This window comes from Scleropages formosus, chromosome 25, assembly GCF_900964775.1.
Source record: "Scleropages formosus chromosome 25, fSclFor1.1, whole genome shotgun sequence".
NCBI lineage: Eukaryota > Metazoa > Chordata > Actinopteri > Osteoglossiformes > Osteoglossidae > Scleropages > Scleropages formosus.
Genome location: NC_041830.1, coordinates 11525301 through 11539954, shown reverse-complemented (window position 1 = coordinate 11539954; position 14654 = coordinate 11525301). Strand labels below are relative to the sequence as shown.

Genomic DNA, 14654 nt, shown 5'->3' with positions numbered 1-14654 from the left:
TTTTCGCAGGAAGCCACAACGTAAAAATGAGATGCTTCACCTGTTTTATGTTCCACACATGAGCAATAACTCATGGCTCCTTTTGTGTCACGTTCTATAAAACCTGTCTACTCATGTTCTCAAAGTATTTTTCTCTTAAGGATTTTTAAAAACAGCCAGCATGTTGTACTCGTGGAAAACTGTAAGGATACGCTCTAAGGTCCATAGATAAGGATCCATCAAAATGCCAGTTGATGACAATTTGTATGTAATTGTGTTAATTTTACAAGTACATTTCTACAGTGTGCTGTCTTCAAATACTTTTAATCATTATTATTATTATTATTATTATTATATCAAAGAAACACTAAAATATTATTGTTTCAGGACTGAACATAAGAATTTGAATTTTTATATTTTCCTCTTAATTTCTCTTGCTGTCTTATCTATTTGGTGTACTTTTTTACTTTTTAAATGAAATAAAATTATTAATTAATACATAAGATGAAAATGAATTAAATTACAGTACACGTTAAATAATAACACACACACACACACACACACACACACACACATTTTCAGAACCGCTTGTCCCATACGGGGTCACGGGGAACCGGAGCCTACCCGGCAACACAGGGCGTAAGGCCGGAGGGGGAAGGAGACACACCCAGGACGGGACGCCAGTCCGCCGCAAGGCACCCCAAGCGGGACTCGAACCCAGACCCACCGGAAAGCAGGACTGCGGTCCAACCCACTGCGCCACCGCACCCTCTAAATAATAACAATGAAATGAAAAATAATATTTATTTTTGTAAACTATATTTACATTTACGTTTTAGTTACTTCACCTAATTAGCTACCTTTGGGTTATTCAGCAGGATTTTTTACATCGGTTAGGGTTAGGGCTCAGATTAATTCAAGTTGTTTCACTTTTTCAGCAGTTTTCATGAAAAAACTAAAAAAAATTGCTATCATTGCTAAATTAGTCCACAAAATTGCAATCGTATTGTACTGCCACTTTCCTGTTAGTTTAACTTTCACACACAAAAATGAACAAAATTGCCATTATTGCAGATGCAATATTGTGGCAAATATAGACATGGACAAATGAATGTAAATCATTCACTAAAGATTTAAAATACTTATTTCTCCTTCGTGAGGATTATTTCTGTGATTACCTTCTAGAAATGACTTCCAGACAGACTTTGTCACTTCATTTAGACAGTTTTCTGACTGACAGAGTTTTATCCCTCAACAGACATAATTATGAAACACTTTCAGGCTGCAATTTATTGACAGTGTCCTGTGAAAAACATGATGTACTTGTCGCTTTAGTTTCTTTAAAAAAAAGCACTCAGGTAGCTGGTCATACAGCCTTCGATCAATAAAATTTTCTCTCTAATCCATATACCTTCAATCTAGATTTTTTTTGCATTATATTGATTTACATCCATTTAAATTACATTTTACATTTATTCATTTAGCAATCGCTTTTCTCCAAAGCGACTTCCAATGAACTCTATGTAGTGTTATCAATCCACACCTTATTCACCAAGGTGACTTACACTGCTTGATACATTACTTGCAATAACATATATTATATAAGATACAAATAAGATATAATTGCTAGATTTTGCCACGTCTAGCAATGAAGACGACAGGGAATACGGAATTTTGTCTATAACACACTCCTGGAAAAACAAAGGAGTTAAAGAAGGAGCTGTGGGAAATAAATCTACTCAGGGCCCACAGTCCAGAGCTGTTGTTAACAGACACACCGAAGAAATGGCTAATTGAGCTTCTGCTTCTACTGGCAGTCCTAACAGTTCAAATGAAGACTTTGCCGCATGGGTGAAAACATATCAGCCCAAAGGTGTGTTGTAACAGACATTTCCGACCAAAGGAACGGTACCAAAGCAGAGCTCACGAATGGTAGTGTGAAACGAAAGAAGCTTCTGCCCTGGCTATAGACACCAAACTTGCCAGCTTAACTGACTGTGTGAAGAACTTTGAAAACAGGATTTCTGTTGCTGATGACTAGTAGAGCATATCCTTTAGGGTAAAGGTGTAGACAGCACACCTTTTGGAGCTGGGACGGATGTGTCAGTTTATCTCTGGCAATAAAGGTGGACACACACACACACACACTGTTGAAAATCACCTGCCCTGAGTGGGGTCATAGCAAACTGGAGCGTAACCTGGCAACACAGGGGGAGGGGACACACCAGTCCGCTGCAGGACACCCAAAGCAGGACTCAAATCCCAGACCCACCACAGAGCGGGACCCTGCAAAGCCACCTGTACCACTGGGTCCTCCTAAGGGTGGACATGTAATCAGAATCCCTTCTAGGGTTAAGGTCCATTTGTAGTCTTGTATATCAAGCTACCACCTAAGGTGAGGTACTCATAAATTACCATTCTGAACTCTAATGTGAGTCTATGTTCTCTAATCATATATTGCCTCATACTTCCATCCATAAGCAAATGCAGTCGTTCTACTGATATACCTTGAATCCAAGTGAAGAAGCACAGCAAACTGAAATGTATGAAACATTTTTCTTGTTTATTTCTGAAAAATCACTACTGCACATTATGTAAAACAGTTTCATGTTTATATATTAAATGATAAAGCCTAATTTTCATAATAAAATGGCAAAAACAGTAAAGAAGAATTAAATATTTAATAATAGCAAAAAAGTGAGGACAAAACATTAATACAATGAAGTTTTCATGTTGGGGCCTTGTTATCACCCCAGATGTGCAGTGCACTATTACATTACAATCATGTTAACAATAAATATTAATTTAAAATGAAGAGAGTTGACAGTTGCTGGTTTTCTTTTCTATTTTCCACAGAAATATGAGGTTTAACAACCCAGGAAATAGCTGCTCTTCAAAAACCGAATGAGCTTCTTGCTCGAGGAACTGAACTCATACATGGAGGACCCACTGAAGAGGTATGTATATCCTGGAAAAGGAAAGGTAGAGCTCATTACAAAGGGATGCAAAGGTCTCCTAAAGTATTGACTGAATCAGTTATTACACATTTTCCAGTCATAAACAGGAACTGATACACAGTAAAATCCTAACAAAGATGTACAATCCCATGTGCCAGTTGAAAAGTTTACATTCTGAGAATGTCAGGGAAATTGTTTGCTCTTACCTCTGTACTGCAAAGCAGCTGTGACACCCCCTTGCATACCCACAAAGCTCTTCTCCACCAGCTTGGGGTAGCCCTTGTCCATCTGCCTCTTGGTCTCATCATAGCTGTAAAGTGAAAGAATTTCAGTTAGCTGACATTAATGTTCTGATAATCAGCAGTAAGTTCAAATTTCTGTCTAATGCCTGCATGATGACCATCTGCCTGATGGGTTTCACATACTCCTGTAACTAGCAGTTGATTATCTGGACAAACCTGTAGTAGTACTTGTTGTCGAAGAACAAAGTCTTCCCAGAGACTTCGTCGTAAAGGGCAGCGGTGATTTTCTTCACTGTTGCTGGCAGACCCATGCTGCTGAGAGTTTTGGGGTAGCCACTGACTACGTCATAGCCAGACAGAGCCCAGACCTTCTCACCTGCAGAAGATAGAAGCTCTAAGTTTCAATGTTCTCTTGACATTGCAGGTAGATGTGTCTCACATCAACACAGAAAGTAAAGATGAAACCTGGATGATGTGCTTTTACCTTTGAAGATGAACACACGATCTGCCTTGATGCTCTCGTAGGCAGCGTCAATGTTATCGGGAATATCAGGCCAGAAGCTCTTGATGAGGGTGAGCTCTGGCTGGTTGCTCTGAGGGTAGACACGCCAGAAGAACCTGAAAAAAGAAGACTTGTGTTAACTACTGTACTACTCTAGCAGACTGATATGTTCTAAGAAATTTATATTCATTTAGCTGACACTTCTCCCCAAACCAGTTGACAATGTTAAGCTGTCTATAGCTATACACCCATTTATACGCTTGAGTGTTTTTTTTATGAGATCAGTTTAGAAAAAATGGATTCCTCGAGGGTGCTGTATCATCAGTATGTGGGATTCCAACAATGATCTTCGGATCCCAAGGTGGCAATTATTATTTTGCATACTGATCACACTCTGAATGAACATCAGAAAAATCTTGTACATAAAGAATTGTATATAAAAAAGATGCTAGGTATCTGGGACTTATTCTTGGACATAGATGACAAGTGTTGAATCGTCTAAGGTCTAATTTGAACATTTCAGCTGTATTTCTCTGATTCACTGCATTTAAATGACTGATTGTACATTTGGCACTTACCTGTTCTTGAAGACCATCATCTCCCCCCGCAAAGTTGTGATCCCATCAATGACCAAGTTGGGATCACAAGCATTTGGGGTGGTTGGTGGGGTGGGCTTTTCAGGGTCTGGTTCCTCTGGGGTCACATCAGGGTTTGGGCCTGGTGGTCAGAGATGCCAAAAGGGTGAGAACACAAGTTCATAGCCCAATACATACAGGAAACACAGCAGAACAGATGCATTGTGGGAATGTGCAGCACTGTTTCCACCCACCATAGAGAGACTGGATTCCCCTGATGTCATCCAGAGGCAGGGAGAACCTCTCAGGGTCGGTGTAGCTGTAAACAGGGTACATGAGAGCGCCGGGGTCCGTAGAATGCGAGAGCCCCATGGCGTGACCAAACTCATGGGCGGCAACCAGGAACAGGTTGTACCCTGTGGAGGAGTTAGGAGCAGAGTGAAACAGGGTTCTTCTAAAGAAGCTTCCCAACAGGATAAAATATGACGATTCATTAGGAGGTTCCAAAAGCAGAAAGGCTCACCAGACGATGATTGTGAGGTGAAGGTCTCATCCTCATCGAAATGGGCATCTCCCCCCAAGCCCACAGAGGGTGGAAAAGCATGTGCCAACATGCCATCAGGACCATCAAAAGGATAGCCATCACCATGGTCTACAATTATAAAACACTGCTTAATTTACATGTCAAAACTGAATATTGTTTTATGAAACACTTATTAAAAGTACTGACAAATTATATTTCCTGACAAATTTTATATGTAGTTTGTAAATGACAGTATTCCTTAAGCTTTACATTAGAGTCTATGGTTCAGATAAATGACTTAAATGACTAGAATTAGATACGTAAGGACTGTGTTCAGTAAAGTACAAGGTGAAAAAGAGATCAGTGCAGAGAGCACTTTAGATGGTTCAGTCCATACCTCTACGTCCAAAGGAGATCATGATGTCAGCCACTCCAGTGTAGAGACGTGTGAAACGCAGTGGAGTCACTCTTGCCCACACCTGGAGAGCATTCTCAATGGCACGGTCCACCTCAGATTGTGGTAGGTCGGGTGTGTAGTTCACAATTCTGGAAGTTACAGTAACCTTCTCTTAAATGGAGATCAGAGGACCCCTGGAGGAAGTCTAATACTCGTCCTCACACACACAGACACTGAGAGATGAGTTTTTCTCTTACCTGTAGGTCACGTTGTTACTTTGCCACTTCAGGTTTCCAGGGAAGGTTGTGTATTCAGCCAAGTCTGGGACTCCACAGCGTGGCTTCTTCATCACCTCCAGGGTGTTGGAGTCCATGACACCCGTCACCTCCAGACCAAAGAATTGCTGCATCTCCTTCAGCTTCAAAGTCATTTGATGGACACCTCGATGAAGGTCAGAGTCTGTCTCGTTCTTCAAGTCGTAGAACTTCATGAGGTAAGTCTGTGGGAGTGATGGGCCATGTTAGCAATATCAGTATAAAAACCGTAGTACAGATCCATACCTGTGGTGTTGCCGCAATGCACCGGTGCCGGTCAAGCAACGTGTTTATGTGGAATCGATGCAACATTTTCAAGATATGCATTGTAAAAGTAGGGATCTTACCTCAACCACTTTCTGGTCCTGGGTTGAGCTGAGAGGAGGCAGGAGCGGAGCACAGTGGGCTCCAATTGCCAAGCAGACAAGGACACACACGCCGAGAGCCTTCATCTCCTCGTCAGGCTGTTGTGTTTTACTGTCATGTTCAAGAGACCCTGTCTCTTATATACCTTAAACACGGCATGTTGAGCAACATCCTACTGAGTCATCACTCTCTTTATTACATGTTGAAAGCAGAGTGTGGAAACACATCTTCAAAGAGTAGTTAAAACATCTTTTCAAACTTATTATTCACTTCATTTTTTATCCTCATATATGAATCATCTGTTGAAGAAAAACTGCAGTATGCACCATTAATACTTGTGTTTTTCTTAGCATTTGAAATGGTTGTATGATGAATTTAGTTTAATGAATACAGTTTCATAGTTGTGTTTTTTGAAAAAAACTCAACTTTACTTTGAGTTTTCACCAATAAACATCAGGAAACTGTCAGAAGGCACATTCTTTAAGCGATTTGCAGCTTGTAGTGTTCCATGTTTTCCCTGTAGGTTTTTAGTTTATCTAAATTCATAAATATTCCCCTTACCATTTTGATAAACACTTGTTGATTTTTCTCACGGTATCAGCTGCACTCAACCTTTCTGTAATAATAGCAATACTAGGCATATTTAGGAAAACAAATGAATAATGCAGTGATATCTGAATTACTTAATTAATTTAACTGTATAAACCACATTAATAGTGTGACTGTTGCTTGGTCTCATGTCAAAACCTTATTTTGTAATTAGGGAAGTGAGACATGGATTTGTCATTAAGGGATAACCTACGTGAAGTTTCTCAGGCAACATCCCTGGGAGCAGTTATCAAAGTGGTGTTTTTTTCTTTTCTGATATGATTTATACAAGTAATCATGAGTTTAAAGTTTACTTGTTTTCTGTTCTGCATGTGAGCAAAAACTAACAGCGTCCCCTGTCTCACGTCCATTAAACATGTTTATTCATGTTTTAAAAGCTTTTTTTCTGCATTTTCAACAAGAAAATTCTTTGTGTTTTACCTTTGAATAAATTAGAAGGTATAAGTATAAGAATCTCCTTAAAACCTAGTTCAGTATTAATATGTAATTTTAGCTGTAAAATTTCAGTCATTCAAATTATACTGGAAATAGTGTCCAATCTTTGAATGGCTTTGACCAGATTATCATTAATTTATTGATTGATAAATTGGGCTGATGTTATCCATGAATTACTCTCTGATACCATTTCTGTAACATAGTGGTGTAGTACAGTATTTTATTTCTTTCTTTATCAAGTGTTTTTCATTGAATGTATCTTTTATGAAAATATAATTACATACCCTCCAAAGCATGACTGTGCTTTCATATCCTGATTGCCACAAAGTGAAGAGGGGAATAGAAACACCCTTGGTTGAGTCTAAGGCAAAACTTTAATGCAATAGATTTATTCATATGTGAGCCTTCTTTTATCCCAGTTATAAAGTGCACGATTACATTCAGAAAAAGCTTAAAAGGCAATGAAAACCAAAAAAAAAAAGAATATAAAACTGGAGGGACTTGTGACTGGTTTCTCTTTCCCACCCAAAAAGTGTAGCCTAACAGCTCAGGAAATAGCTGTTCTCCAGAACCCTGAACAATTTTTTTGTCCTGGAGCCAAACTCATACACAGAGGGTCCACTGAGCAGGTAGGTGAATCCTGGAAAATGAGAGGTGGGACAAATTACAGAGAGTTGCTAACATCTCAATATATCTCAGACAGGTATGTTATAAATACCAAATAAAGGGGTAAATGCTTTCAATGTGCAATGCTTTAACTAGCTGGAATGCTCCGTTTTGCCACACTTACCTCTATACTGAAAAGCGGCCGTGATCCTCCCTCGCATGCCCGAAAAGCTCTCCTCCACCAGCTTGGGGAAACCCTTGTCCATCTTCTCTATGGTCTCATCATAGCTGTAAAATGAAAGACTCTCCATCAGCAGACATTAATGTTGAAATACAATTTGAATATCAGACGCAATCATCAGCAGACAATTGCAAATTCTCTTGCTTGCATTATGACCATCTGCCTGATGGGTTTCAAATACTCCTGTAACTAATAGTTGATGATCTGGACCAACCTGTAATAGTACTTGTTGTCGAAGAATAGAACCTTCCCAGAGGCTTCGTCATAAAGGGCAGCGGTGATTTTCTTCACTGTTGCTGGCAGACCCATGCTGCTGAGAGTTTTGGGGTAGCCACTGACTAGGGTATAGCCAGACAGAGCCCAGACCTTCTCACCTGCAGAAGATAGAATGTCTAAGATTTCACTGTTCTCTTGACGTTCTAGGTAGATGTGTCTCACATCAACAAACCCAGCGAAACCTGGATGATATGCTTGTACCTTTGAAGACGAACACCCAGTCTCTACTGAGGCTCTCATACGCAGCATCGATGTCATCAGGAATATCAGGCCAAAAACTCTTAATAAGAGAGAGTTGGGGTTGGTTGCTCAGGGAGTAGACACGCCAGAAGAACCTGAATAAAAGAAGACTTGTGTTCACTGTTTGGTCTGCTCTAAGGTTCAGTACTTTATATTGGAATCCTAATATCTTGCCATTTTTCCCTTAGATAATAAGGTAATAAGTGGATTTTATGTCTAGTATTATTTTTCAACTGTATTATGTGTAATACGATTGAATGATTAACTTCTTAATAAAAAAGACACTTAGCATCTGGGACTTTCTCTTGCAAGTAGATGTGTTGAATTCTCTGAGGTCTAATTTGAATTTTTCAAATGTATTTCTCTGATTTGTTGCATTTAAATGATTAATTGCATGTTTGTCACTTACCTGTTCTTGAAGAACATCATCTCTCCTCGCAGAGTTGTGACCGCATCAATGGTCAAGTTGGGATCACAAGCGTTTGGGGTGGTTGGCGGGGTGGGGTCTACAGGTTTTTCTGGGTTTGGTCCTGGTGACCAGAGAACTGGTAAGAACACAGGTTTACAGCACGACACATACAGCGCCATACAGCAAGACAGATGCATTGCGGGACTGCTGAATATGCCTTCCACCCACCATAGAGAAACTGTATTCCCTTGATATCATCCAGAGGCAGAGAAAACCTCTCAGGGTCGGTATAGGTATAATGAGGGTACATGAGAGCACCAGGGTCCATGGAATGCGAGAGCCCCAGGGCGTGACCAAACTCATGGGTGGCAACCAGGAACAGGTTGTACCCTGTGGAGGAGTTAGGAGCAGAGTGAAACAGGGTTCTTCTAAAGAAGCTTCCCAACAGAATAAAATATGACCATTCATTAGGAGGTTCCAAAAGCAGAAAGGCTCACCAGACGATGATTGTGAGGTGAAGGTCTCATCCTCATCGAAATGGGCATCTCCCCCCAAGCCCACAGAGGGTGGGAAAGCATGTGCCAAAATGCCATCGGGGCCGTCAAAAGGATAGCCATCACCATGGTCTACAATTATAAAACACTGCTTAATTTACATGTCAAAACTGAATATTGTTTTATGAAACACTTATTAAAAGTACTGACAAATTATATTTCTTGACAAATTTTATATGTACTGTTTGTAAATGACAGTATTCCTTAAGCTTTACATTAGAGTCTATGGTTCAGATAAATGACTTAAATGACTAGAATTAGATACGTAAGGACTGTGTTCAGTAAAATACAAGGTGAAAAAGAGATCAGTGCAGAGAGCACTTTAGATGGTTCAGTCCATACCTCTACGTCCAAAGGAGATCATGATGTCAGCCACTCCAGTGTACAGACGTGTGAAACGCAGTGGAGTCACTCTTGCCCACACCTGGAGAGCATTCTCAATGGCACGGTCCACCTCAGATTGTGGTAGGTCGGGTGTGTAGTTCACAATTCTGGAAGTTACAGTAACCTTCTCTTAAATGGAGATCAGAGGACCCCTGGAGGAAGTCTAATACTCGTCCTCACACACACAGACACTGAAAGATGAGTTTTTCTCTTACCTGTAGGTCACGCTGTTACTTTGCCACTTCAGGTTTCCAGGGAAGGTGGTATATTCAGCCAAGTCTGGGACTCCACAGCGTGGCTTCTTCATCACCTCCAGGGTGTTGGAGTCCAAGACACCCGTTACCTCCAGACCAAAGAATTGCTGCATCTCTTTCAGCTTCAGAGTCATTTGATGGACACCTCGATGAAGGTCGGAGTCTGTCTCGTTCGTCAAGTCGTAGAACTTCATGAGGTAAGTCTGTAGGAGTGATGGGCCATGTAAGCAAAATCAGTATAAAAATTGCATTACAGATCCATACCGCTGGTGCTACTTCAAAGCTGTGCAGGCAGGACATTGAAAGTAAACATCATAAATGTAGAGATCTTACCTTAGCCACATTCTCATCCTCATCTGAGCTGAGTGGAGGCAGCAACGGACTGCAGTGGGCTTCAGCCACCAGGCAGATTAGAATGCACACGCTGAGAGCCTTCATTTCTTCGCACCAGCTTGTTGTGTCTTTCTATCGTGTTCAGGAGACCCTCTGTCTTATATACCTTAAACAAAAAGTATGTTGAGAAACTTCCTTAATAACATGTTGAAAGTGGAGGAAGGAAATCACTGTTGAAAGTTTTTTTTACTCTTTTGAATTACAGGCGATGGGGAGTTACGGTGGCACAGCGGGCTTGGCTGGGTCCCGCTCTCTGGCGGGTCCGGGGTTCAAGTCCCGCTTGGGATGCCTTGTGATGGACTGGCATCCCGTCCTGGGCGCGTCCCCTCCCCCTCCAGCCTTGCACCCTGTGTTGCCGGGTTAGGCTCCGGTTCGCCGCGACCCGGACGACGCGCATATGTGTGTGTGTGAGTTTATCGGAAGAGGAGAGGTTAACTGAACTACGGAGTAAATAGGACGACGTGTACAGAACGAGAGCAGAGTCAGTTTTCAAAACGTCTCGACAGAAGCGGCTGGAGTACGGGGAGCAAATGTCTGCATCTTTCTTCAAGCTTGAGAAGGCACAAGCTAAACTTAATTCTATTTCTCAGCGGAACGTTGAGAGAAGTGTCACCAACAGCCCAGAAGAAATTTCCAACTTTTGTTACAACTATTACTCCACACTGTACAAATCTAAGTTTAACGATGATGACATTGCAGCCTTCTCTAAATATCTCAGCACCCCCAGCTGCATTAGTGAAGATGAAATCAAGCGGCACATGACTGTATTCTTTGTCACAGCGTATGTTGACAAGGTGTTGAAGGAAAAGTGATGGTAGGAAGTTACTGACTATTGAACAAGAGCAGAGTTTCTCGAAGCAGCAGATCTATCGTTATAAAACACCAACCTCAACCATTTTGCAACCTGTTATGCTGTGCAAAGACCTGTTGTTTACACACACATACACACACACACACACACACACACACATTTTCTGAACCGCTTGTCCCATATGCCAGTAATTCATTTGAAAGATATTTTTCTGCAAAGGGAAGTACAACTCAGAGTAAACATATGTGCATCAACAAGACAAAGAGGTTTAGACACAAGCACGGGTTTATCCAAACATAACCTGTTTGTTTGATCCCATCATGTTACTGGTTCACATCCCTCAAGCAGCTGCCTATAGAAGTGACATTCAAATAGCAAATACATAAGTAATCATAGCAGATGATGTTGGACTCATTAATATGGCTGTTTGGAATATGTGTGCATATATAGTACCTACTAAAAGTATTCACCCCCTTGGGGTTTTTCATGCTTTATTGTTTTACAGCATAGGATCATAGTGGATTGAAGATATTGTTGCATCCACATCTGTTTGTTATAGTAAAACATTTTCATAAGAATATTTATCAATTCATTATTGCTACTACTTTACATACAGAGTCACAGTGGTCTGGAGCCTAACCTAGAAGGATAGGGCATGAGTCAAGGTACACCCTTGATGGGACACCAGTTCATCACAAGGCAGTCACACACACACACACACACACACACACACACACACACACACACACACACACACACACACACACACACACACAGAAAACAGACACTTTAATGTCATCACTTTACATGAAACAGATGGCTGGCATGGTGGCACAGCGAGTAGCACTGCTGTCTTACAGTGCCTGGGTGGTATGAGAGAATGTGGGTTCAATTCCTGCTGAGTCTGTGTGGAGTTTGCATGTTCTCCCTGTGTCTGTGTGGGTTTCCTCTGGGTGCTCTGGTTTCCTCCCACAGTCCAAAGATATGCTGTTCAGGTTCACCCATAATGTGTGGGTGACAGAGTGAGTGTGTTCCACTGATGCATGGATGAGTGACCCAGTGTAAGTAGTGTATCTAGCAGTGTAAGTCACCTTGGTGAATATGGTGTGTGGGCTGGTAACACTACATAGAGTTCCTTGGAAGTTGCTTTGGAGAAAAGCATCTGCTAAGTGAATAAATGCAAATGTCTCTGGACTGCAGGAGGAAATCTGCACAAACACAGGGAGGGCATGCAAACTCCATACACCCTGAATCAGATTTAAATCCACAACCCAGGAGCTGTGAAACACCATCATTGCTCTCTATGTAGTAAAATTCAAATTTTTCAGACATTTTGTGATCCTGTAGTTTGTATACAGTAAATATACTTAAATGAATTTACATAATGTACTACAGATTAAATTGTTTCCTTTTATAGATGAGAAAAATCTTTTCCTTTCATAACCTTGCAGAAACATCACCCTCACCCAGACACTTGCCTGTGTGTTACTTGCGTAACATCAGACAATGACAAAACTGCTATGTATCAAGAGCTTCCTGTGAGTTGCATGAGGCGCTTGTGAATTATCGAAAGCGTTGGTTTGGTAAACACATGCCAGGCCCTCATGTGCCAATCCAAACCGGTTTAAACTATCTTGGCCAATCTAGGGACCAGCTGCATGAAGTTGTATACAAATCTCTGTTTGTGAAATGCCCTGCGCTGATGAGGAACGCCAATGCGAGTAACCAGAAGCGTGAACCTCCACAGCGCCGATGGCCAGAATTCCAAATACCTGGCAGCAACGTGTGCCTGTTTGGTGGTCAATGTCTGCATGTGTGTCACGGGACCTATGGAAAGCCAGAGGAGACGTTTGCATCACTCCCAAATAATCAAACATGTCAAATATCAAGAAGTCAGCATACTTTTGCACACCTATAATGAGTGTTTCCACGAGCATCGCTGATTTCGGAATGAAGAAGGCTTAAGCATTTTGAGAGTATTCACAAGAGAACCGAGTAATCCCCACTCATGTGGTGTCAGTCATAAGTGAAAAATATATTAATTATACTATTTAATTACTGCTAAGATGAAATAAAATATCAGCATGGAGAACTCAAGAAAGAGGAGAACAGAGAGGAAAGTAGATGCACAAAAATTGCTTTTTTGCAGAATCTCCATTGTTGACTACATTAATGCATATGTGAGCAATTTAAATATTGCTAAAAGTGAAAAGGTTTTTATTTTTTTTCTATGATGTGACATTTCACCCACTAAATTGCACGAAAATCCCTTATTGCCAACAGCTCGTACAGCGACACAAGGTGTTTTGAGGCAGCATAAATTAGTTACTGAAACTGCGGTGTAAGTTGGCAAAGGCAGATTTCAGACATTTCAGCAACACTTCCTTAGAGGATAACCATTCATTTACCACAACAAGATGCAACTGAGAAGCTTTACACGACATATTGAGATGATTTAGCAACAATGAAGGAACCCTTAGTGGTTAGTGCTTTTTCATGGTAAGGGCTGCAAACACACCTTCCTGTTGAACCAACCAATTCCGCACTTTCATGGGACACCACCTTCTTCACCCTCTACTCAGCCTCCTTGTTCCTGTAAGACTTCCAAAGAATAAATGCGATAATACATTTGACTTTGACAATACAGTGCTGCTTCAAAGTATGTGAAGCCCTCGTGTCCCTCAGCTTTACCACAAAATGGTTTTTTAATGAGAAACAGTCTTTCACATCTGACGTAACAGGTGTGGAATGAGCAATTCCATGTGTTGGTTGGAAGGAAATCATGCGTGTAATAGAAACACGGAAGTAGGGCAGGAGCAAAAATAAATGAACCCCAAGTTGCATTGGTTAACTGGATGCTCAACTAGAGACTAAGGCTCGCTCTTTGACTTTGCAGTCTTCTGCATCTCACGGATGCAGAGCAGGAATTTTGTTGACAAATCTGCATGTGGGGAACGCGATGGCCTCAGGGTAGAGGGTCCAAGACGTGTTTTGACTCGTCCCTCAGCTCACAAAGCAGTGCCGGTGCTTTGGGGGGGGTTGCATGACCTTCAAATTAGGAGACTCTATCTAACAAAAGCATAGTTCTGGCGGTCAGATTGTCCTGTTTTATGCATCGGACTGCCCGCCGCGCATATTTCAGGTTTGTATGTGAGTCGCACAGGTAAATTACAGCAGAAGGAGAATTCCAGTCTCAGCACGTGGTGACAAAAACACAATCAAGTGCGGCCCGTGCAATTACGACTCGTGTTTTTTCCCCCGCGTTTTGAACGCTGACGGCAGTAGATGCACAAATGACTCAGGCGGGCCTGTCGCACTGCCTCACCTGAGGTGCCGGAAGACCACGCCTCCTCCAAGGCGTGAACTAAGGTTCCGGCGTTTCTGTCACGAGGTGACTCATCCCTGTAATACGTGGGAGAGCTCCATGTTTATCCGAGCCAGAGGTGCACACCGACTCACTGATGCTTCTATGACACACTGAAGGGCGTTTTACCCGCTGCACACTAATCCAGTGCTGGCGTTTTCAACCTTATGTCTGGATTTAACTTTAATTTACTGTCATTTTTTACCTGATGTTATCATCTACT

General features: G+C 41.5%; 2 protein-coding genes across 2 annotated transcripts; both read right to left on the bottom strand.

Annotated features, from left to right (window-relative positions):
• Positions 1-2618: 2618 nt before the first annotated feature.
• On the bottom strand, positions 2619-5953 carry LOC114909087 (collagenase 3-like). The gene is made up of 10 exons (XM_029249342.1): positions 5837-5953; positions 5433-5674; positions 5176-5324; positions 4779-4907; positions 4510-4671; positions 4259-4397; positions 3663-3796; positions 3395-3554; positions 3143-3246; positions 2619-2947 (listed from the first exon to the last, which is right to left on the bottom strand). The coding sequence occupies exons 1-10, from the start codon at positions 5939-5941 to the stop codon at positions 2847-2849; spliced, it is 1425 nt and encodes a 474-aa protein (XP_029105175.1). The 5' UTR covers positions 5942-5953; the 3' UTR covers positions 2619-2846.
• A 1301-nt stretch (positions 5954-7254) lies between these two features.
• On the bottom strand, positions 7255-10347 carry LOC108921509 (collagenase 3-like). The gene is made up of 10 exons (XM_018730991.2): positions 10197-10347; positions 9825-10066; positions 9568-9716; positions 9169-9297; positions 8900-9061; positions 8672-8792; positions 8224-8357; positions 7961-8120; positions 7690-7793; positions 7255-7539 (listed from the first exon to the last, which is right to left on the bottom strand). The coding sequence occupies exons 1-10, from the start codon at positions 10299-10301 to the stop codon at positions 7439-7441; spliced, it is 1407 nt and encodes a 468-aa protein (XP_018586507.2). The 5' UTR covers positions 10302-10347; the 3' UTR covers positions 7255-7438.
• Positions 10348-14654: the final 4307 nt, after the last annotated feature.